This window comes from Anguilla anguilla, chromosome 2, assembly GCF_013347855.1.
Source record: "Anguilla anguilla isolate fAngAng1 chromosome 2, fAngAng1.pri, whole genome shotgun sequence".
NCBI lineage: Eukaryota > Metazoa > Chordata > Actinopteri > Anguilliformes > Anguillidae > Anguilla > Anguilla anguilla.
In genome coordinates this window covers 38,970,672-38,995,283 of record NC_049202.1, presented here as the reverse complement: position 1 = coordinate 38,995,283, position 24,612 = coordinate 38,970,672, and the positions used below count along the sequence as shown (strand labels likewise).

The 24,612-nt window shown below is 43.7% G+C and overlaps 2 protein-coding genes across 7 annotated transcripts; one reads left to right on the top strand and one right to left on the bottom strand.

The window, feature by feature from the left end:
• Nucleotides 1-3,221: 3,221 nt before the first annotated feature.
• LOC118220955 (ataxin-7-like protein 3) lies at nucleotides 3,222-18,319 on the top strand. 4 transcript variants are annotated; one of them, XM_035405449.1, is made up of 14 exons: nucleotides 3,223-3,705; nucleotides 4,412-4,484; nucleotides 4,763-4,883; nucleotides 5,319-5,451; nucleotides 5,635-5,806; nucleotides 5,997-6,094; nucleotides 6,522-6,544; nucleotides 7,048-7,093; nucleotides 11,436-11,473; nucleotides 11,625-11,693; nucleotides 12,553-12,596; nucleotides 13,425-13,496; nucleotides 15,106-15,242; nucleotides 15,834-18,319. In XM_035405449.1, exons 3-14 carry the CDS (start codon nucleotides 4,833-4,835, stop codon nucleotides 16,031-16,033), a joined length of 1,083 nt encoding a protein of 360 aa, XP_035261340.1. In that variant the 5' UTR covers nucleotides 3,223-3,705; nucleotides 4,412-4,484; nucleotides 4,763-4,832; the 3' UTR covers nucleotides 16,034-18,319. The 4 variants fall into 4 exon arrangements, with proteins under 4 accessions (XP_035261341.1, XP_035261342.1, XP_035261340.1 ...); XM_035405450.1 differs by lacking the exon at nucleotides 4,412-4,484 and having other exon boundaries at nucleotides 3,222-3,705; XM_035405451.1 differs by lacking the exons at nucleotides 11,436-11,473; nucleotides 11,625-11,693; nucleotides 12,553-12,596; ... (1 more) ...; nucleotides 15,106-15,242; nucleotides 15,834-18,319 and adding an exon at nucleotides 7,521-9,381 and having other exon boundaries at nucleotides 3,222-3,705.
• Nucleotides 18,320-19,882: 1,563 nt separating this feature from the next.
• Nucleotides 19,883-24,297, bottom strand: tmub2 (transmembrane and ubiquitin-like domain containing 2). Of its 3 annotated transcripts, none has more exons than XM_035406502.1 (3): nucleotides 24,155-24,297; nucleotides 22,491-23,078; nucleotides 19,883-22,333 (listed from the first exon to the last, which is right to left on the bottom strand). In XM_035406502.1, the coding sequence occupies exons 2-3, from the start codon at nucleotides 23,060-23,062 to the stop codon at nucleotides 21,928-21,930; spliced, it is 978 nt and encodes a 325-aa protein (XP_035262393.1). In that variant the 5' UTR covers nucleotides 23,063-23,078; nucleotides 24,155-24,297; the 3' UTR covers nucleotides 19,883-21,927. The 3 variants fall into 3 exon arrangements, with proteins under 3 accessions (XP_035262393.1, XP_035262395.1, XP_035262394.1); XM_035406504.1 differs by having other exon boundaries at nucleotides 19,883-22,329; XM_035406503.1 differs by having other exon boundaries at nucleotides 22,491-23,086; nucleotides 24,156-24,249.
• Nucleotides 24,298-24,612: the final 315 nt, after the last annotated feature.

The following is a 24,612-nucleotide window of genomic DNA, read 5'->3' as shown; positions in this document are numbered from 1 at the left end:
TACTGATATTGGCAGGCAGACTCATTTCCTAAGGCGTGCTGAACAGTGTTGCACAGCATTTCAGTGTCAGTAGGTGCGGCTGCTTAACTGCCCAGGATCATCAGTACGAGGTCCTGAATCGGCCAGCACGGCTGCTTTTAGCTGTGCATTTTTTTTTCAGAGCCATGCGTTCATTTGGAGTTCTTAAACGGTTAAAGGCACAGATGTGGCTATGTTCCCCTAAAACTCTGAATAATTGATTTGGATGAACCACACATTTTAGCAGCTGCAGATGGGGGTATTTATCATTTTGGAAAGAGATCCTGAGCTAGGAAAGGGGTAAATCTGTGTATGAGATGGGAGGGGTGGGGGGTGGGAGAACCTGAAAGTGAGGGTGGGGTAGGGGAATGGGGGAGGTAGGGCTGTGAGCTGCTTTTTTTGTTTTTTTGTTTTGCTTTTGGTTCTGTATTGTTGTAAGGTATTTGTACATAATGCTATTTGTAACAGGTGGATATTGTTTTATTTGTATCTTTAGTCATTGACTCTCGCTGGCACTTTGAGAAGCCAGTGAGACTAGGGAAGGTGATTTGATCTGTACAGTTCGGCACATCAGCTGCCCTTAGAGGGGATGGACATGTTTTATTTTTATGTTTTGTTTAGTTTCTATTCCCCTCCATATTTTTTGTAGAAATTATAAAATGTTGGAAAAAAAAAAAGCTTTGCAGATTTGTACGGCTTATAAATATGAAACATTTCTGATGTTTTCTATAGCTGAAGGTGTTCTGTATTCCCTGCCATTTACTATTTGGGCAAGTAAACTTTGTTTTTAACAAACTTGGCATTCTCTTCTCATTTTAGTCACCACTGACAGTGTGCCAGATGAGGTAGCTCTGCGTCTCCCTGTCCTGGTCCCCAGTATGTGTTCTCACATTTTGTTCCAATTGAGCTCTTAAACGAGAATGTTAAATGGCCTTGGGTTTGGCACCTCTTAATAGTTGTTTTTTTTTTTTTTTTTGTGAAATGTGTTTTGACGGAGGTGTATTAATAAAAAAGATAATTTGATAAAGCAATTATGTTTTTTAGTAAACAGAGCTTGAATTAATAACTGACTAAACTAATAACCCACGCTAAGTATAAATAATGTAATATACATTACAGAACAGTAAATTATTAAAAGATACCTAATGTACAATTATAAAAAGAGAGTGAAAAACCTAAAACAATACACATCAGGCAACAGAGCAGCCAATAGTGTTATTACAGCACATCAAGTCCTGAAGTCTAAGCAATATCTTACAAATGAACATGTAGCTGAACCATGCTTGGTTCAGGGATGCTCAAAATAGTCATTGGCCTTAGTATTTAATTTTCTTATACCAATCCCACACCCATTCTGTAAGTTTCAGAACTCCTCCTTTCCACCCCATGTGCCAGCTATGAATAAAAATAAAACAAAGCAAAGCTTGTATACTATTTATGGTAGTTCATGTGGACCTTGGACTCAAGGCTTGAAAGCAAAGGACATGAAAATGGAAGGAGCCACAATGGAATATGCCCCTGTTTGACAGACATTTTGCATATGCATCTGATGGTTGTTAATTTATTATACCACACACAAAAATGAGTTCTATCTAGTGAGGTGTATGACACTGAAATCGCATGAGTAGCATTTCAGGGTAGTAGCGCAGTACATAAAAATGTTTAAAATGTGCTTTACACTCATCTAAGGAGCTCAAGGGTTTTGTAAGTAATTATAATATACCTGAATGATGTATCCTGACCACATTCTACTACACTGTCCAAATCTTCTCCATCCCCACAGACACCCCACTTATGCAAAAAGATAGTTAAGCAATTTCTGAATTCAAACATGATCAGGGTTGTGTCATCCATAGCATCCCCTTTGGAATCTATTAATGCAGTAATATAACTAAACAAAAAAATCTTTCTTAATTTTTTGTTGATGGGTAGAGTGCACTTTGCACTTCCCAGTTTTATATGGGTGGAACCCCAATACCAGGAAGTAATTTCAAATAAACTAACTAGCCAGTCCCTATGTCTACAGCAAAGATTCCCATATTTTAAATATCAAGTTGGTCTATCACTTAAATTATCATTCAATGACCAATTACCCGCACATATCCTCAGGTCAGAGTAGTATTATTTCTACAAAAGAGCTAGTCTAAAACCTAACGCTATGTATACCAGATACGAATTTACTACAAGAAATGATCATTATATGACCAAAGATACTCAAACTACACTTTTTTGTGAATAAAGTTAATCTGCAAATCTACGTACCCAGTTTATGAAATATGAACAAAACCTTCCTTAAAGAGAATGTTTTTTCCCCCAAACACCCGAGACCAGCTGCAGTAACTGATGTTTGGGAACCCCCTGGTCTATAGTCCTAATCGCATCATTCTAGCCAATGAAGGACCATATCCCAAGACAACCTGCCGTTTCTAAAAGCCACATGGTAGCTGCAACGTGACACAGGCTTTGAGCTTTATGAAGGCTTTTGTTTCTGTTTCTGCAATGAGTGGGATATCGTAGATTCCATGCGATTTAATTTGACCAGCGTTTGGCTTTTTCTGAACCCCTTGGATCAAATCAGACGCAGCTACTTAATTTGTATTCCGTTTGAATGATATTATAATTGATTTAACCATCTCCGTATATGTCTTATTCCAATATCCGTAGGTTTTTCGGTATCTTTATGAATTGTGGTAGGACTACCTGGGTTACTTCGCCTAATTTTCTCGCTAGCTCGCTGCTAACTAGCCTAATTATCCGTGATACATAATACCCATACACCGCTAGGTGTCCATCCGAGTAACGAAATATGGTTTTTGAATTAACAAGAAAACGTACAATTTAGTTCGCTAGTTAACTGCCTTATTTGATTGTGACGATAAAAAATATGTTTTTGGGTACATGTGCCTGGATATTGGGGTTTTGAATGTGTATGTGTCGTTTTACTAAAGTCATTAGCAAGAAACATCTAATTTACGTTTACATGGTAGCTACAAATGTACAACGTTCCACTATCCCGTCTTCACTAGCCTATTTCTTTTCTAACACGAAGTGTAGCCTATCCGCATTTGAACAACTGACGTCATACAACAGGAAAACGGTACGAAAACTACAATCGGTCTTTAGCGCCATGTAACCAAACAGTCACACAACTGAGAGAAACTCGCCAAACCCCTTCGTAGATAATTGGCGAATAGCTTACTACTTGCATTGCAATTGGTTAGATCGCACGTCAATTCAATTATTATCCACTCTATCTACTCGAGAGACTATTGCCTCGTTGCTATAGAATAGTTGTATTTCATTAAGTCTTATTTCCCCTAGTTTCCATTTCGCGAACCGTTTATTTATTATGTGATTAATAAATAATACGCAATGAGCGATAATTTCTAGAAGTTGTCTCGCTAGCCGAGGAAAGTAGCATGGGCCAGTGTTTGACGATTGATTAGTGCTGCCTGTGCCTGCAGGAGAGAAAAATGGCAGCTGATTCTTGAATTGTATTTCTTATTACCCTTTGACAGCCTATTGATAATTTCAAGAAGTGTTGTCTAACAGTACAACACAGTGAATTTATCTACCCACGGTTTTCGATGTTTGGGATGGGGTAACGGGGCGTTGATGAGTTGGGCAGCCGCGTACGGAGCAGTGGGTATGCCCTGTGGACGCCTGCCCCGGCCCTTTCAGCACAGGGTAAGTCGGGCGTCTGTAGGTAACAAAAAAGCATTTCTGTTACAAATGTGTCCGACCGTCGCTCGTCCCCGCGTCTTTTTAATCAACTGTGTCCCCCGATACAGTGGCTTTATCCTGTCCTCAACTATTTAAATTGATAATCCGGAGAAATCACAATGGAATCCAACAGTTCCTGTTTTGCACCCGTTCCCAATGATTAAGGGTATTTTTTATTTGTTTTCTTGAATTAACGAGTAGTAACTAAACGATTACACAAAGTGCTAATTAATTAACGATATTAAATTGTAGCAAGGTAAAATTATGGCAGTACCCTTCTTGAATAACTGTTGCTGTTGGTCACACAATGTTTGCGGCAAAACGTCAATGCTAAAGAAAATGCATTGTTCAACCAACGTCCACGGTGTCGTAGCAAGACCCTTTTATCGTCTAGTAGCTAATGAGCTAGCTCGTTGCTTCTTGATAATAAATCGGCGTTTTACGTGGTTTGCTAACCAACTAGATGATAACAGAATGTTTTCATCAGCTATGCAGACACACACTCTGCACAAGACTGTCGTCGTTTTGATTGATTGATTGATGCTATAGCTTATATGGGCGGTTAGTTCGCTAAATTTATGACTGCATATTGTCAGTTTTTCGAGAGGGATTTGGAATGATTACTACTGCCCACAATATACCTGATAACGCCCTACATTTGTATGTACAGAACACGACAGTGGGGCGAGTGACGGCAGTATCCACCTAACCACTGAAATACGTGTACACTAGTGTACACTGTTGTAAGTAGCCAATTATTCTCGCTTCTTGATATTATGACAGCCGCTATATAGCCACTAAATTCTGGTTGTCAATAAAGGGAAACATTTTGTTGTAAGGTTATCATATCAAGCCCGTTTAGTTGTTGATTAGTACATACATTTTGAATAACTAATATTCCAGTTATTTTTGATACCTTTTCCAAGAAGTAGACTAATGTTAGGTGGCATTCTTATTCAGAGGCCATTGTTATTTTTGAAGCACGTTAACAATGATCTCCCATTTGTCACTCTTCTTCTAGTGCTGTTTCACAAGACGCTGGCTGTACTACAGTATGTAGACGGCAGTGTTTCCCCTTTTAGTTTTTGCAAATGAAAATGGAGGAAATGTCTCTGTCAGGCCTGGACAACACCAAGCTGGAGGTGAGTGTTGCTTGGCCTCACATCCAAACATTCGGGGGGGGGGGTTCAGTAGCTTTAACAACATGAACTGAGTGAAGGAATTCTAAGAACATAAGAATACATAATGACCATAATGGGCCATTCAGCCATCTCACTACTACCCTGTCCTGCTTTTGATGGTCACGTCTGTTTTGGCTTTTTACACATGCAATTATTTTGTGTTTGAGCCTGCTGCAGTGATGGTTGGGAATACAAATATCGTAATTACACAGTGGTGCTTCTCTTTTTTAATTTAATAAGACAGACATTACATGTAATGCACTGTTGAAGATGTGACCTTTGCACTGAACTATGCAAGTATCATCACAGTGTGCATTAACATGGCCTAAGGGTTGCTTGCTTGGAGTGTTTAGTCTTTATTCAAAGTTTGTGCTGAATGTGTTCTGTACTTTTAAGGCCATAGCTCATGACATCTACTCAGACCTGGTGGAGGATGCATGCCTGGGCCTGTGTTTTGAGGTGCACCGGGCAGTCAAGCAAGGGTACTTCTTACTTGATGAGACTGACCAAGAGAGCATGAAGGACTTTGGTGAGAATCTTTTGGTGGCTGGGATTTGAGCATAGTAGTGCTGCCCTCTGTTCCAAAGCTCGTACTGCAGCATCAGCCTGAAAGCCTAATACAGCTATAATATATCATTTATGTTACATCGACACATAACATTAGTGAGGTTATACCCTTGATGAGGAGGTGTCTATTTTGCACTTTCTGCAGAAATTGTGGACCAGCCAGGGGTGGACATATTTGGGCAGGTGTACAATCAGTGGAAGAACAAGGAATGTGTGTGTCCCAACTGCAGCCGCAGCATTGCGGCCTCACGCTTTGCCCCACACCTGGAGAAGTGCCTGGGAATGGGCCGGAACAGCAGCCGCATCGCCAACCGCAGGTCAGTCGGGGGTTACTGGTGCTCTGTGCGACTTCACCGTGTTCCTGCAGTCCGGGGCATCATAGCTGTGTGAAAATTACGGGCTTCAAATGTACCAGCGCTTGAAGCTGCATCTTGTGTGCATTTTTCTGTGAGGGCACTCCGCAGTATTCCTCCTTCAGTTTATCCATATTCCCCATTCTGCCCACAGAATAGCCAGCAGCAACAATATGAATAAATCAGAGAGTGACCAGGAGGACAACGATGACATCAATGACAATGACTGGTCATACGGGTCAGAAAAGAAAGGTGAGATGAACCTTGTGCATTTCCCACTGAAGTGAGGCAGTTTCCTCTGCTGTTGGCTCTTTTCCCTTAGAGGCAAGGCTGTTTTTTTAATACATTCTTTCCTAGGTTTTCAGTCAGTTAATTGTACTGATGACATCAAGTAAAAAAACTGACCTGAAACTACATTTAAAAAAACATTTTTCATGTTGCTTTCATGATGTCCTGAAACATTGCTCAATACGGCTTTGTAGCCCGATTTGAAACAACTGAATGTGAAAGCGGTTATCTGTGATTTGTGTGGACAGTCATCTGCTGGTGGATGCATTTGCACTGTAGGTTTGGTTCCTTCCCAAGCATTCCGTTAACCATCTTTATGTATCCTTTTATTGTTGTAAGTACTTTGAATCCTTGCACATTGCCTGACAAGGTTTCTTCTTCTTTCTTTCAGCCAAGAAGAGAAAGTCAGATAAGGTATTTTTACATTCTTTGAAACATCCTAGAATTTTGAAGTTTTATTGCTGCAGTGTGTCATCTCATGAGCTTGGCAGTTTTCTGTGAGGATACTTATGCTCTCTGATTTATCCTGACAGTGCTGTTCCCTTTTTGACTTGGGGGTTACACAATGGTCCAGGTGTTGTTAAACATCCAATATTCATTTGTCTTCTTTACGTAAAGAACAATGTATACTGGTGACACCTAAAGTTTGAGATTTCTGGACCTTTTTGTTGAATATCTGCCAGTCATTGGTGAGTAATACCAGTGATTACATAGTACATAGTTACAAAAGAAAATGTGTGTGGCTTGTGCTGTTATCCTAATATAAGTTAGCCTTTGCACCTTTATGGTTATTTGGAAGTATGTGCAAATATTTAAGTTATGCTATCTGTAGAAGTGTGCAGAGGTGTGAATTAAGTCCTCCTCCAAATGGTGAAATGGGTACTGTGACAAGTTTCTCTTTCTCGTTTTCACCCCAGAATCCAAATTCTCCCAGAAGATCAAAATCCTTAAAACATAAAAATGGTGAGTTGAGTTTTATATCACAAAATAAAGGGAAATTATTTCAGCAGGTCATAAACAGCCTCAGCACCAAACAATGACTTTGCTGTTTGTTCACTAAGTGGATAAATATGGCCAGCTTGCTTAAGAACTTATTATATCAAGCTGAACAATGGGAATTCCACTCACTGCCAGTTTGTTGAAACAACAAAATAGTGGAATTTTTGTATTATTCAGGAAGTATAATTACAATTTGTCAACTCAGACTTCATGAGTCTTCCCCTCGAGTTTGAATAAAATAAACACTTGAGTTTGGAATAGTACACAAAGAGAAATACAATTGGGATACATTTTAAGACATGCCAAGTTCTGGACTTCTTTTAGACTTGAACTATTATGCTCAAATAACTGTTTTTGTTCTGTTGTTTAACCTAAGATTTTCCTCTTTCAGGCCTGTCAGGTTTCCTAATCTCTTTTTATCATCTGTTCAAGTGTCTCTCTTTCCTCAAAGCAAACATCAGTCGGATTATGGTCTCACTGAAGCAAATGCTTTGCTACAGTACTCTTGTGTGTTCTACTGGCATGGCACTCCACATTCTGTGTCCTGGCATCTCCAGGTGGTATTAGGATGCTTACTGGGTTTAGAGGATTTTGTATGTAGAGTCTTGGCAAAATTGGTCCTGTTTTTGATCGCTTCCCACTACCCTATTATAGTATATGAACTGGTAAGATCTGAATAGGTGCACTGTGGGAATTTATGTGACTTTGTGTAATGGAGCCCTCTCAAGCTGGTGGTACTGGAGTTTTCTCTTTTCATAGTTTAAAATGGTATATCATTAAATCACTTTTAAAGAAATGGTTTGCAAAAAGCTGACTTAATGGACAGATACCACAACCCTTTTTTGGCTGTGAGATTTGCACCATTAAATGTCTGACCACAAAATAAAATGAGGAACTTTACCCTGAAGTCCTAAGCTAGCATCTGAGTGTTAATCATAAAATTGCTATTGGTAAGGAACTACAATCGTATAACATGTATCAGTAACCAGATTTTAGTTGCGATAGCATTTGCTGCTGATTACATCACATTTGACTTGAGAAATCAGAAATGTTTTTGCTGTGGATTTTTCCCCTTCACAATTTTAGCATAGTGCAGTAATACTTCTCAGAGCGTTGTTGAATGAACAGTGTCTTGTGATCTGTGGAGCACAGGGCCTTGTAGCTCTGTGGTCAGCAGTGACAGGGCTTGTGTATATTTTAAAGGTAGGTCAGTAGTGTACGTTTTTAGGTGTAGTTTATTGAAGTTCACCTCTTCCACTTGAGCAATTGTCCTCCCCTGAAGAGTGTGGCCCTTGGTTTCTCGTGTAAGTGTGTGTTTGTGTGCACATCTGAGTCAGATTTCCTCCAGGAACGCGTGTTTGTACGCATACGTTCGCTGTGCGTTTGTTTGGTTCCACGAGTGCCTAGACCGTGTTGACTTGTGGCTTTTGGCTGTGTTTGGCTCAGTGAAATCACAGCCATTTTTAGTTATTTAGCAGTGTGAGATTTCCATTTTGATGCTGATTGTCTTCTGAATGACTGCATGATATGGCAGCCTCTGTGTTTCAAATGTAAGACTGTGAAACTGCATGTGGGTGGGAGGTCAAGTGTTGATATGGCAAAGTCTGCATGAGTTGCAGAGAATGGGGTTACAACATTTCAAGATAGTCAGAAAAATCTAGGCTAATTAATCACAATTTTTGCATTTATAATCCCATACAATGTTCAATTTTGTATGTCTTTTAGTATCAAAAGTAAAACCAAACACTGCTGGCTCACCATTTTATTTATTTATGTATTTTCTTTATTGATGGAAATAGTAAACCCCCAATTGTAAGTTGTTTATATCAAACACCCCTGAAAATTGAATATATTCATCATTTGCTACAACTTGTGCATCATGAGTAGTGTTTGGTGCAAGGTCTGTTATATATTGCCATCAAATTCTAATTCCATTAATAAAAAGTCAGAAAAACAGATCAGAAAACAAGGTGTTGATGTTTTAATGATTGTTGCACTAATAACTTGTTGAAAGCACATTGGCTCCAATTGGTGTGTTATTACTATAGCCATTGCAGTTTAACACACATAAAATAAAATGTAAATATAGAAGGAAATTGTTTTTGAGGAAAGGTCTGCGTCCAGACTGCAATGTCAATGGCTTGCTGCTGTTGTGTCAGGATGGATGTTTTCGTTGATCGTGTGTGTTGTTTTGGCTGTATATGTATAAACTGAGTCTGTGTGGGTGTTGTGAATGTTGACTGTCTTGGTCGTTTCAGCGATACTGGGCCACAAGCGGCGAGTGGAGGATCAGGAGAGCCCGTCTGTGCTGTTGAGAGATGAGGCGTTTCCTCAGTGACAGGGGAGACAGGAAGCCCTCAGGAAATACCCATAATCCTCTGTCTCCCTCAAAAAACCTACGCCACTGACAGATTTCTCTCGAATCTTAAGGATGTTTAGAACAACATTGCAGTAGTGCGATTTGCATTCTACATTCTGGCGAAAGTTCAGTTTACATAATCATTTTTATTATTTTTTTAATGTTGTGAATGTCAGATTTTTACTGACATGTTAGGTGCAGGCTGGCCTCCTTAAATAATCATAATTCACAAAATCAGGGATTGAGAGAGCAGAAATAGTTTGTGGACTCAAGTAGGAAATGGAGGGGAGAACCCTGACTGGCTCTGGCTCTGGAAGGCAGAAGCAATCGAGCGCTGAGCCCTACACTGTTGACCAGCTGAAATTCAGGATTTTCCCAAGACTCAGATATGAAGTGAGCATCCTCCTGCTCTCTTCATGTAATGAACATTGTAGTCCTTCACAGAATCTGTGTTTGACAGGTGCTTTATTGGATGAAAGCAGTGTTGTGGGGAAAAAAAGCAACAATCCTGCTGTGATACCTGGACATTCATGTGCAATAGTTTGTCTGCCTAATTTTACTTGACATCGCGTGGGTCACACCCGTGGATATTCCATGAAAAGCAAATACCAGACTTTTTTTCCTCATCTCACTGAGGCAAATAAGGTGATAAAGTGACCTTTGGTACTATCCATAAAACACTCTTGTCCTGTGGAAATGATGACATCGACTATAGGTTACAGTTCCTTTACTAGACGGACTATGATGTTAGTAACTGCAGTTTGATCTGTTGAATTCAGCTCAATGGCTGCTCTAGATGTAATCCATTAGTGTCTTTGTGTCTGTAGTTTTAGTCCATGAGTCCTTTTTCTTTTGCCTTTTTTGTTGCTCTGTGTCATATATATCTGCATTTTATGGAGCTGAATGTATCCCATCACTGTGTCCCACCTGTGCCAGAGTTGTGTTATGGACAAAAAAGGTGTAAATTGTGAGCGCTGCTATCCTTTCTGGGAGTCCTCAAGCGATGCCTGTTGACGTGCCCTCCTCCCCCATGTAATAAACGATCTGAACCGAATTCGTCTGAGTCACCTTTCATTTTGGGCTTTGAGACTTTTTGAAATCCATTAAATCTCTTGTTCAATATTTAGAAATCATACATCCATTAGAAAAAGTTGAATGCAAGTGTTTAAAATGACCTTTTTCATGAGACTATGGTCTCCATTTTTGGCTTGGTTCTCCTTAGTGAGTCTGCTCAAACGCTGAAACCTTGCAACCATATGTTCTCTCGCCTGGTACTTCAGCCCCAATGATAAAAATAAAAAAATCATGCTTGAATAAGATTGCTCCTGACCAAAGCGTCATACCAAGAGCTGTTCTGTATTTATTTAAGCGACATGAGTAAAGGTTAAGAGAGGACATGGGTGTCTAAATAAAGGGGTATAATATGTGAGAACTCCCCTCAGTGATCTTGTAAGAGGAAAGTGCCTAAAATGCTGTCATATCTGTATATGTGGGCTGCATATTTAATTCTGCACTGAATTTGATGGGCTGAAATGTATGTTTTGGAAACAGTCCCTTGTCCATTTGCATGAAATCATGAAATATGTCAGTTTGGTTGTACAGTATTTATGTCTTTAGTTTTGATTCAGGAATATGTACTCATTTAGATGGGCTATTAATCTGATGACGGATGTATTTGTCTGCTTTGTTGAGGGGGGAGAAAACATTTTGTTGTGTCAAGAAAAAAAATAGCGGTGTCATGTTTTGAGACATCCTCACTGTTGAACCCTTGAATACATGCTAGTTCACATTTGAAGAACATGAGCTGAAAAATAACTGAACAGCTTAGTGCGTCTGGGTTTTAAGGATGTGTGTGTGTGCGCACAGGATTAGCATCGTGTGCTGGAGTGGCACTGAGCATGCCCAGCGTGATGGCATGACTTACTGCCTGCTCTCTTGTATTTGCAGGGGAAATCAGTAGCAGCGTCAACGCTGACCCCTACAAGGTAATGCCTGGGATGTTACATTTGTACTTCAGTTGGTAAACAAACATTAACACTTGCATCCTAATTGGTGAGTGTGCTTGTAATTAAGCTTTTGCAGGTTGCATATGTGTATGCAATATGGAGCTGAGAGTCTGTCTTGTCCCCCTTGCAGTACAACTATAACTCGGGCATCAATTACGAAACCTTGGGGCCGGAGGAACTGAGGTCTTTGCTAACGACGGTAAGAGCACCATACTGGTACTGTTCCATGCCATCGCCTTGTTCATTGTCTTTATACAAAGATGAAAGGAACATGCATTAAATCATTAGAATTTGTTGCTTGGAATTATACTGGGTATGCAGGAGCACAGCGCTTGACACAACCCTACCTCTGTTGTTATGGCTTTTTTCTGTCCTTTTCTCCAAATTTGGAATGGCCAGTTATGTTTATCAGCCCTCATTGCTGCAACCTCTGCTATCAGTTTGGGAGAATCTTCTCCAAAACACGTGATGTCAGCTCTCCATGACACTTCATGAGGTGCTCAACTGAAGAAACACCCGATTTACGGTTGCTGGTGCGTGATGAGTTACTGTCATCCACAAATTGTTCATAGCCCTGTGCATAGAGCTGCTGGCCACATTGGCAGGGTCTCGATTCGATACACAGTAGGGTTCTTCTACACACTAGAACAGCTCCTCATGCGTGGGAGTTTTTGTCTAATGCAATTTTTTGGAAAGCTGAAAGAAACTGAAGCCACCTGAAAGCTACTACTCTCCCTGTACTGATATTTTGCTTGAGTGATTGTCTGCAGTCTGGACTGGGAAATGCTGCTGTTTATTAAAAATACCCATCTCCAAGGAGCCACCCCCATCCCAATCAGGGATGGTTTGCCCAAGGCCGAATTACTATATTTTTGTGCTTTTTGTGGTAGGTCTGCTTGGATGGATCTGATAGCATGTCCATATATGGCTGGCATTAGAAAAGCAAATCACTTTCTGTAACTTTTTTTTTTCTCTGCCCCTCCATCATTTTTCTCTTAATGGAGTTTATGTTCCTGCCTTTGACTTTGTAACTGTTACATTCCTTCTTGTTTTTCCAGCAATGTGGTGTGATATCAGAGCATACCAAGAAGATGTGCACACGGTAAGGATCTGAGTGCTATGTCAACCCCCCCCCCCCCCCCCCATCATCTCCCAATGCGCACTGCAGTGCTGAGCTATGAAGAAACAACCGATTATCAACACTACTAATATACACATTTAATTTCTGCCTGTTAAATGTACACGCACCCACACACTTAAGATGTTTCCCAGGTACTGACATCTGGGGAAAAACCAAAATGCTTATCTAGGTTCAGGAAAGCGGAGGTCCAGGGGTTCACTCTTAACCTTAGAGAACATTGAGGTTGCTGGTTCTGTTTCATGCTGTGCCACAGGTGGTCTGGGAGTTAAGTCTGTAAGTGCTGTGTCCCCCCTCCTTCAAAAAAAAACACTTTGAAAATGGATTTTAGCCTACTCTTCCAGGTGAAAAGAATGATGTGCACTTCAGTAGCTTCAGTGTGGGTAAGCTGTGGTCATTATACAGTGGAAGGTTGAATGGAAAGAACATACTGCTCTAAATGAATAGTGGTGAAAGCTGAAAGTTCAAATGAAATTTTCTAGGCATGTGATCACTTTCCTTGCCAAAGATGCACAGACTGAGCTGGGACATTAATTGGGTACACAATGGTGGCAAGTCTGTTACATTTGCATGTATTTTATGGCTAATGTATATTAAAAAGTTAACTGGATTCTTATGGCAGTTTTTACAATTTAATTGATTGTAGCAAGTCGGCACACATATTATGTAACTTTTTTAATGACATGGGCCGCACGTGAAGACGCTGCCTGCCGTATTTTACTCCAGGTGGAGGCAGTGCTACGGTATAGGTAACGTTGCGGTTAGTTTTAATGCCACATTGTATCCCACCAGGTCACTGCGGTGTCCCCAGCACACGGACGAGCAGAGGAGGACCGTGCGGGTGTTCCTCCTGGGGCCAGCCGCGTGAGTGCCCCACCCACACCCACACACGCAGACCTGCTGATGACCACTCAGCAGGCCCAAAAGTCAGGGATGGGCAACACCAACAGTGTGCCAGTGTGCTCGTATTGAATTCATTTTGATAAACTGAAGAAGCGATTCTGAAATGTGTAAGACACAGAATCGGTAACTTACCTAAATTTTATTGTCTGTCAGTCCCCCTCCCCATTGTGGTGGGACTTTTTAATATACCCCTCTACACCCATAATTCTCAGTCAGTGGTGCTGAAAATGCATTGAACATGAGAACCCTGTTAGCATTTGGCATGGGTGCTCCGACCGACATGCTTCTGGGAGACTACTGGACACAGCTCTTATCGATTTTACCCCAGACTGTCCCCCCCAGGCAGCTGCTGAGTTAGCAGCTGGATCATGGTGCGCCTCGCTCCTGTGCCGATTTAGCTACAGGTTGTTGTCTGTCTGCATTAGTGCTGGAGTTTTCATCAGATATGCTCATTTTTCCACAGAAAGGCTGGTGGAATTAATTTCCTTATACTTGACATGAGCACCTGAAACATCACTTTAACTGTGTCAGTATGTGTGTGTGTGTGTGTGGGTGTCTGTGCGTGTCTTTGTGAACGACCAAAAGCTCTCAGCCGTTGACAAGTTTACTTACCTTGGAAGTACTCTGTCTCGTGCTGTGCACATAGATGATGAAGTTAACATCAGGATTGTCAAGGCCAGTGCAGCCTTTGGACATCTACGTGACTTGGTGTGGGAAAGGACTGGTGTCAAGCAGGAGACAAAACTGAAGGTCTACCAGGCTGTCGTATTACCAACTCTTCTGTATGGGTACAAAGCCTGGACAGTCTACCAGCGCCATGCCAGGAAATTGAACCACCTCCACCTGAGCTGTCTGAGGAAACTGCTGAGGAACAAGTGGCAGGACAAAAGTTCTCAGCAAGGCCAGTATTCCCAGCATCCCCACCCTGCTTGCAAAGGCACAGCTCAGATGGACTGGCCATGTGACCACAATGCCTGTACAAGACTGCCAAAACAAGTCTTTGGCAAGCTGAAAAATGGCAAGCGAGCGCTACGTGACCCCAAAAAGCACTACAAGGATACTCTGAAAGCCTCCTTGAGGAGCTTTGGACTTGACCTGGAAAGCTGGGAACCCTTAGCTCAGGACCGACCTGCCTGGAGAAGAAAAGGCCAGGAAGGTGCAGTCCTCTGTGAGAGCAGGAGTAGCTCCTGTGTTATGTTGAAGAGGCAGCAGCGCAAATCGGCCAAAGAAAGACTTGTGGCTGCACCTCAGAGCTGTACATCCTCCCTGACCTGTCCAGTGTGCCACAGAGAATTCCGGGCTCAGATTGGTCTGTTCAGCCATCTGCGCACTCACCCAAACCCAACACAATGAGACGTGCCATGGTCATCATCAACTATGATGGATGAACAAAGGAAGGAAGGTGTGTCTGTCTGTTCGTCCGTCTGTGTGTGTGTGCTCCTGCTGTGCTTGTCCATCCCCTTCTGTTGCAGGTGGATCGTGCCTTTGTTCCATGGGCGAGATTTACAGGCACTCCAGTAAGCCTGGCTGTGGGTGATGAGTCTCCTGTGTGTCTTGCTTCTGTTGGAAGGTCGGCGCTGCCCGATATGGATGGGGTTGAGGAGAGTGATGGGTACGATGCCCCCGATGGACAGGCACTGATGAGCCGTCTACACTGGGATGGGTCTTCAGACATCTCCCCCTCTGATTCGGCCTCCTCGAAAGCAAGTGAGTATTTATGCATGCCCATGTATAAAATGGGTGCATGCAAACCCTTATATCCTATTCAGAAATGTACAGATTACTTACAGAAGTTGCAAGGAATCCTACAAAAAATGTCTATTTGTGTATCAGTTTTACATGCTTTTACAGCCTATAGTATTTTCTTGATTTGAGGAATGCAGGTTTTCTGAAGGCTTTAGAAGCTGGTGTGTGACTGCTGTTCTGATGGTGGTTGGTATATCACCACAGGGAGGCCAGAAAGGAGAACAAGCAGGCTTTTGCCTTCCTCAGAGGGGAGGAACTTACTGTATAATTGGCCAGTGAACTGATAGATACGAGAGGCCAGACAGCTCTGGCAGGGAAGCTAGCTGCCCAGCTAGGTCAGAATAACCAGACCTGTAGCAGCAGTTTTTCAGTTGGATACCATGAGCATGCACTAGGGTGAAGGTGAATGAACAGGTTCTTGGCAGTTTTGGACTTGGGGTCTGCAGGTTGGGAGATTCTGGACTGGTGATTACTTCCTTCCCCAGAATGTTTCCTCTTTCTTATTGTCTGTCATGCTTTTGTTTTTTGTTTGTTTTTGTTTGCTGCTCTCAGGCACCAACAACTCTGACTCCAAAAAGCCTAAGAAGAAGAAGCCGTCTCTGGGTCTGAATAGTGCTGGAGGAGGCGGAGGCGGGGGCGTTGGTGGGGGCGGAAGCAGCTGCTCGCAAGGAGGCCTGGGCCCCTCAAACCGAAAGAAAAAACCCAAACTGGCCACGGCCCCCAGCACCAGCATCTACGATGACATGAACTAGCATGCGCACCACCCTCCTTACCCCTCCCCGCCCCAGCACAGCACTTGCTCGAGACCCGAGGTGGACGAGTGTGGCAGCGACGGCCAAGCAAGGTTTTTATCTACATCCTGACCTCCGACCCCTTAAGGCACATGAAAACCCACCTCTTCCATTCTGCAACATTGTTCACTGTCACCACCTGTTTACCTAACAGTAGCCAGACACCCCCACAAGGAAGCCACACTTCTTACTTCATGTCCTGTGGAATTCCATCCTGACAGAAACACAGGCGGAAGGGGGAGGTGGGGGTTGTTGTAGATGTGTTTCCACCTTGGGTCACACTAGATCAAATCACTGGGGGTAATGAGTGTACTGTCCAGACCTGGATTCACAGGAGGTTCCTCAAGTTGTAGATCTGAATTAGGTCTTGTCTGGCATCTCGCTGAAACAGTGAGAATGTGTATCTGCACAGGGGGAAACTACAGTTCGAAACGAGAACCATTCAAACACGCTGGTTCTGAATCCGCCTCCTTGCACGGGTTATTATCCATAATGTACCAATGGCGTTTTCTCTGTGTTTTTATTTCTACTTTTTTTTGTAAGACATGGAAGTAATTCTGGAAAAGGTGAATGGATGTGAACAGTTCACAAAGGGACAGTTTTAATCTCATGACCATTGGATCATTCCTTAAGATACAATCATTGTGCTTTTCATTTCGATTGCACTGTTTCAAAGTGTAGGACCAATCCAAAATACTGATGGCATTGAAACTCATTAAGCTGATGTTTTGTTATACCTTTATTTTTTTTTGTTGATGTTTTGAAATGAGAAAGAAACCCTAAGACTCAACTCAGCGTGGTGCTGTTAGTATCCCTGGGGCCGCTGGACGAGGCGGTCCAAGAAAGCGCGGCACAAAAGCTTTCGTACTTTGCCATTGGCCGTACATAAGCGTCCTCCAACGGGAATGCTGATGCGTGGTAGGTGAGTGTGGCCATTTGGGACAACGTGTTGCACATAGGTGTTTGAGGACTCGGTGTGCGAGTGTACCATTGAGTGTCTGTGAAGCTGCTTTTGGTTTGCATGTCGGTGTGTGCGCGCGTGCAGGTTTACATGCATGTCTCTGAGCATGCCGTTGTACGTGTGCGTGTATTTGGGTCATCCATACGCATCTGTAAGGGTGCCGCTGTGTATGTGTACGTGTGAGAGTATTTGGAGGTTTACGTGTACCAGTGTAATCTGATTATGCCACTGTTTGGATGTCTGTGAGAAGGTGTGGTGGTATTCGTGTACCTGTGGGTGAGCGTATTGGTGTGTCTGCACTTATAGGTGTGTATGGGTATTGTGGTTTTTGTGCCTACCCGTGTGTGCGCGTGTAAAAGAATCATGAATCACTATTTTGACACACGCAGTCTCACCACTGCTTATTGCAAAATAATGTTACACAGTAGTCTGCATCAACTTGCTTTGTGCATAATGCGTCTCAAAAATGATCAGCGTTAAAACACTTGTGCTTGTGCACATTGCTGGAAGTTTAATGCTGTGTCTCTATACCTCAAGTTTGAGAACGTTGACATGATCACTGTAGCATGAAACTGCGTTTTTTTCTGAGTAATCTTCCCCAGGGTTCTGTGGTACCAAAAGGAAATGCCTTTCCCCTTTGTAATTCAGTTCATAGTCTCTCATTGCTGCAAACAAGAGACTAGCCTTTTTGTTTTACAAATGCATTACACTCACTATTTCTTTCAGCCACCCAGGCTGCAGAAGTGCAGCCTATTATGGGCTTTTGGTTTTGGCTTTAGGGCAAAAGGATATTTTTCTCAAAAATAATTGTGTGCGATTATAGCAGGCTGGTCAGGTTTTCATGTAATGAGTTTGTCTGTAGTTGCCCCTTTCAAAGACGTTTATTGAAATGACATTTTTTGACTTTAAACACAGCTAAATCAAAGCTGAGAACTTGATTTGTTTAAGGCACTATGCCTTGAAGGGACTATTTGGCCAGAAGAATGGGGAAGGCCTCTGTGTTAGCGATGCTTACTGTGTGTTGCTTGGCGACGTGACGTGACGAGTTCCGTCACCTCACCCTGGTCTCAAGTCTATATGATGGTATTGGAAGCGAGACCAAAAAACAGCCGATGTGAAACAAGGCTTCCCCCCCCCTCCCCCGCACACACATGAGTATGTGCATGTGTTTGTGTGTATACGGACTCCATGATGTACAGCCAGCTTATTTGTTCAAAGAAATTTTTGATTTGTCTCATAGTGTACTGTGGATGCCTTTTCATGTAAATAAAATCAAGTGTCCGTCAGCTTTGTCACTGTATTCTTTCCACACTCCAGTGCACGCATTAGTCAGTCATTTTCCTAAATCAACAGCTGAGGTCATACCAGCTGGATCCACTCAAGGACAGTGTTTCAGGCATATTAGGAAATTAATATACCGTATTATCACATGCAATTCAATCGTTTAAGAAAAACAAACTGAAAATAATGGCAAGGCCAACAGGATACTGAAGAGGATAATTGTGCTTGTAACTGGAAAAACTACTCCGACAACAATGTCTGTGGTGTCAATCTACTTTTTCCCACCGCGCACAGGCAGGACTGCCTCTGTGGGCTATGCATGGCAAATTGTGGTCACTCACTCATGGACGACCTTTGAGGGACATTTTGTGGGACGCATGCGCAGGTGGTGCTCCGTTTAGTAGGACGCATGCGCAGGTGGTATGGCACAAGATTTTTAAGCACAGCTTTATCGCCTAACGTTACTTTAGCTAACCCTAACATGTTAGTGTTTCGCCTACTTTAGTTAACCTAGTTAGCGCGTACAACCGATACAGATTACAGATGTATGGACACACGGAGGACAACAAATAAAGTTACAGAGGTGAGGACATGCCATAGCTGGCTAGCTATATAGTTAGCAAATTTTTACTCATGACACTTTGTACAGGTGCGCCGTGGGTCTGGGTGGTTTCATGCTTGTTAACCTTCCGATAGGAAACTGACTGCAGCCAATGGTAAAAGGTCACGTGACACACAATCAGGCTTGACACATACCGTTTGCCTTGGCTGTTTTTATCTGACAGTTTGGACCCTTCGTCTGAACCACATGGAGGTGCACTTGCCCCCCTGTGCCACACACTCCCTTATGCAGGTGCCCGAATCCCTACGACGACAAGTAAACACGCTTATGCATTTCATTTTATGTCTGTAGACAATCCAATTTCCTCAAGCACTGCCTCAGAAGATTGGCCGGGTAGCCTTAGAAGATTGGCTGGATAATCATCTGGTGAGGACGGAGTGTAGCACAGTGGGTAAGGAACTGGGCTTGTAACCGAAAGGTTGTAGGTTCGATCCCCGGGTAAGGACACTGCCGTTGTACCCTTGAGCAAGGTACTTAACCTGCACTGCTTCAGTATATATCCAGCTGTATAAATGGATACAATGTAAAATGCTATGTAAAAGTTGTGTAAGTCGCTCTGGATAAGAGCGTCTGCTAAATGCCTGCAATGTAATGAGTGAAACACTCCCCTCTCCATCTGATTAGTCCAAGCCAAGTTTCCTGCTCTGTGCACGATGTTAAATGGTGACAGCGGTGAACTCTAGACAAGGATCACTATGAAGAGTTTTAAATGTTAATAACATCTTGAGCAAACGCCATTCAGTCAGCACAGCAGGTCTGGTCATCTGAAGAAATGGCTGAGCGTTGGTTACAGATCTACCCGTCTTTACCTTCTTCCTGTAGCGTCAGTCTAGGACTCAAAAACCATATTTTTATATAGCTCTCGGGTAGCTACAGTTAAGGAGTGGCGTGCTTGCATGCACTTTCTTTGGTGCGCTCTGTTGACTGTTGCATGCACAGACACGGATAGAGCTAATTGGCTTGAGAACCTTTAATCCAAACGACACTAAACGGCAAAGTGCAAAACATCCATTTCACAACAGCACTGGAGTCGGAGAGGAAAAGGATCTCCTTAAAAATGAAGCAGAGCCTAAAGACATATACATGATGAACTCTCACACCCACATTCTTCTTACCACACACAACCCCCAAGTGCCAAATGCAATTTCATCCGGTCCATACGCTCAACTATGTACAGTAAATTTCATCTTGTTTATTTACATACAGGCTTGTCTTTAAAACAAGCTTTTTTTTTTATTATTATACAGTACACATTCATTTCAAATGATTTTTTAATTATGCTGGCATATTTAGGCATAGAAACAAGAGTGCTTGGAGCAGAAATCACACCTTAAACATTAATTTAAGAACAAAGTTATGACCGTAGTACCTCTACAGAAGCAATGTTCCGACCTGGACACCTCATGGCCTATTCTTAAACCTAACAGTAAAAATAGCCGTAGAGCTATGAACCTCCAAGCAAGCCAGCTTAGACTACCGAACAACAGTGCTGCGCTTAATGCAGGGCGCTAATCTCTGATCAGACCACGGGTGCATCGTCAGTCACCTGAATGAATAGGTGCACTTTCAGTTTCTCCGGGCAACCATTTCAACGCTCTGGGACGGGGGACGTGAAACAGCCAAAAAAGGGAGGGGGGTTTGGCTTCAGAGATGCTATTTTTGTGTTATGTACACCCCCCCCCCCCTTCTTAGATATCAGTAAACGTCATTTAGTATAGTATATAGGAATTAGTGATACCGTGATAAGTGCAACATGTGATACACTTCATCCTAAGACGCTGTTCTTCCAGTTGTATTCATGTGGATTTCGGAACAGTCTGTCCTTGCCGTGCCCGGTGATAGGAACCAGATTGGAGAAGATGCCGAGAGAGCAGTTGCGCTCCGTAAAAATGACAAAATGACACGGGATGAGAACCGAGGACACGATATGAAATGATAAGACACTGCATACTAGTGCCGTTCCATGCACCACACCCTCGTTCAAAAGTGGGGAATAATATAAAACATGTGGGGCAAGGAGCGGTTCTTAGCTCACTAGAGCGGCCTGGAAACGCTGCAAGGCTAGCCTAAACTTGAAACACATGGTTCACATTTCCACACTATTGTTTGGAAATGCTGTTCTCGGAAAAGCTTCGTGTACAGAGGGGAGGTGGGTGGGGGGGCGGGGGGTTGACAGACAGAGAAAATACACTTATTTCCTTCAATTTGATCAAGTCCTTCTTTTTTGCAATAATAGTACAAGGAAGATCTATGCTTTTTAGAGTGAGATGACTTTGCAGGAAGGGATCAAAGGCAACACTTCACTCTGCGTGATTATCACACTGGCGTGAAATGATGACGACTCGTGCAATTGTATAAAATCAGCCCAAAACAGACCTCTGCATCATAACCCTGTTGAATTCGTTCAGCGTAAAAGTTTGACACTTATATACTTGTTTTTTTCTTTCCTAACAGGCAAAACATTAGCCCTGATCCTAGCTTTGTATATACCCTCTTCCATTAACGCCCATGCATTGCTACATATCATATTGATATCAACTCTCCTTCACTCACTCTCCTTCACCCTTTCATGGACTCACTCAGCCATCCTCCTTCACCCAAGCACTCACTCACCACTCTCCTTCACCCATTCACTGACTCACGCACCCACTCTCCTTCACCCATTCATTGACTCACTCAGCCACCCTCCTTCACCCATTCACTCTCACCACTCTCCTTCATCCATTCACTGACTCACTCACCCACTCTCCTTCACCCATTCATTGACTCACTCAGCCACCCTCCTTCACCCATTCACTGACTCACTCACCCACTCTCCTTCACCCATTCACTGACTCACTCACTCTCCTTCACCCATTCACAGACTCACTCACGCGAGCCTGATACGAGCACCACATGCTCTCCTTGCTAGCACCGACTGCAGTAAAAGCCAAAAGGACAGCTACTTCATTATACGCTCTCGCTGCTCTACCTCAGCCCCCTTTCCTTGTCTCACCGGCTGTACATCCCAAAGATCAGGAAGCTGAAGAAGATGGTGACGCCCACCAGCGAGATGGTGGCCGGAGCGGTGAAAAACTGCCGGTAGTTGATGCGGAAGTACCAGACCACGGCCAGCATCACCACGAAGACGGGCACCACCAGGCTGCCCGTGTTGAGCGCCAGGCCCACCCCCCCAGCACTGCCGCCCACACCCACCCCCCCGGGCTCTGCCTGGGCCGCCCCCGGGACCGGGCGGGGCACCCCCTCCGCCCCGCCCTCCCGGAGTGACTGGGAGACGTGGCAGTGGATGACGCTGTTGTGGGTGATGTTGAGCGAGACCAGCGTTCGACCGGGGTCCTGGAGGAGCTGCCCCTGGAAGATGAGCTTGATCTGCCGCTCCTGGCCAGAGAAATACTTGCTGGAAATAAAGAGAGAGAGAGGGAAAGACACAAAGGCCATCAAGGGGTGGTAGAAAAGGTCAGCGTATCTTATAAGGCAAAATCCAGGCCTGGTTTAGTTTCAGGCTCTTCTGTTAGGCTTTTTTTCAGTGTTGCTGATATGGATGCCACCCTCACCTCTTCAGGAGGCCCACGGTGTCCTGGGGCCTGAGCACAGCCAGCTCCTCCGTGTCATTGATGAACTTGAGACGGACAGTGATGGCGGTCACCTGCTTGGGGCTTCGGTCCGCCTCTCCTTCCTCATTCTCCTCCTCCTCCTCCTCTTCCTCGGGCTTGTCGGCCGGCGAGGGGCGTGGCTTGCTGCCGGCCCCTGCGGCCCTTTTCCGGAGGCCCTGGATGTTCAGCAGCTGGTCGACGTTGGCCCCGGACGCACCCTCCCCTTCCCCCGCGGCCTCACCCGCATCTGGGTCCTCGTCGTCGGGCTTGTCTTCCTGGGGACGGGAGGCCGGCGGCGGCTCGGACGCGTCAGGGCCAGAGGGCCCCCCGATGTACGCGTCTCCGCCCCCCAGCCCGATGAGCGACACGTGGGCCCCCGCTGTCAAAATGGTGCCCAGGATGTGGTCCCCACGCTCAGCCACGTGGGTGGAGAGCCAGGCTAGGATCAGTGCCAGGGCCAGCAGGACGGCCCCACCTGCCACTGTGACTTCATCGCCCACTCCGTCCAGCATGGTCAGCGCACACACCGCCATCCCTGCCACTCTTCACCTACGGTCGGTACACACATTGACAAAAATGACAATGTCAGTACCAATACCCAAGACATATTTTATGTCTGACCTGTAAAGCCTTCAGCTAAATAACAATAACGTCTGAATACATTCGCTAATGGACACAGAGCTGTGCTATGCGGTTATTCAGGCAACGTTTCTCTATCATCGTACAACAAACAAATAGTGGAAACATGGAACTGAAGAGGTGGTCACGAATACTGGCATGTGAACCAGTGACTGTTACAAAGCGACGGTTTTTCATACTGCAGTAACGTTAACGTACTAGAAACGCTAGATAGATCGCACTGGTCGAACTTGCTATCTTGTAAACGTTATACCGCAATGATTTCACATTTCTACACACAAGTGAGAGTAACAGGAAACATAATCATTTTGCGTACGTATACATTTTAATATATAGTCAGTTATGACATATTTAGCAGACCACCAGTTCTGCACTTCCAGAACATTGCACAGCAAAGTCTATTACATTGCCTTAGGTTACTTAGCAAGCTATAACAAAGCTTGGCAGCTACGTAGGACGTTACGTAACTTAGCTGTTAAAAGGTAGCTAGAAAAAACACTGGTCTGACACCACGCGATAACCTAGTTGACTGGCTAACTAACGTGAGCTACACAACGTACATAACCAAGTAAGGACGTTACCAAGTGACATTGTTAGCCTGTTAGCAAACGTGAGTTCATCCGACCGAGTATGAGGAAAACAGCCCACCAAGGAAGCTAGCGCGCTAGGTAATGTTAGCTAAATTCTATTTAACTGGTCAATTACTGGATGTATCACTGACCCACGGCAAGTCATTTTCGTTGGAAATGTTCATACAATGGCAACTCTCAATTTCAAGAGAGTAAGTTACTGTTTGTGATCAACAGTCAAACTGATTTATGAAAAAATACCACAGAAACACGAACGACCTTCTCGCTGAGCTAGGACGTCTATTTTTTATTCTTTCCACATACAAAACGCAACTATCCCCTGAACAACAAACGATTGTTAATACAAGTCGTTTGTTTTATGTGCTCAAATGTAGAAGGACAGATTTAGCTGACTACCTTTCCAATTTTCAGACCATGGTAACTTATCTTCTCGGTTCCGACTCCTGATACCCCCACTCCCTGGCCACATACAAACACAAATTACGTCTACGTCAGCACACAGGACGGACGACTACGTCACGTACGGCGCATACAGTGACGGAATTCCACCAGTGACTTTTCAAGGCGCAAACGGGCACAGTCTAGAAGAGTGTTTCTCAACCCTGGTCCTGGGGACCCACTGCCCTGCTTGTTTTAGATGTCTCCCTGCTCCAGCACACCTGATTCAAACGAACGGGTCGTTCTCAGGCTTCTGCAGAGCTTGATGACGACCCATTTATTTGAATCATTTTGGACCAGGGAAACATCTAAAACATGCAGGGCAGTGGGTCCCCAGGACCAGGGTTGAGAAACACTGGTCTAACATTGCAACATGTATAGCCCCCGGAGAAAAAAAAAGATGTCTAAGATGGAGA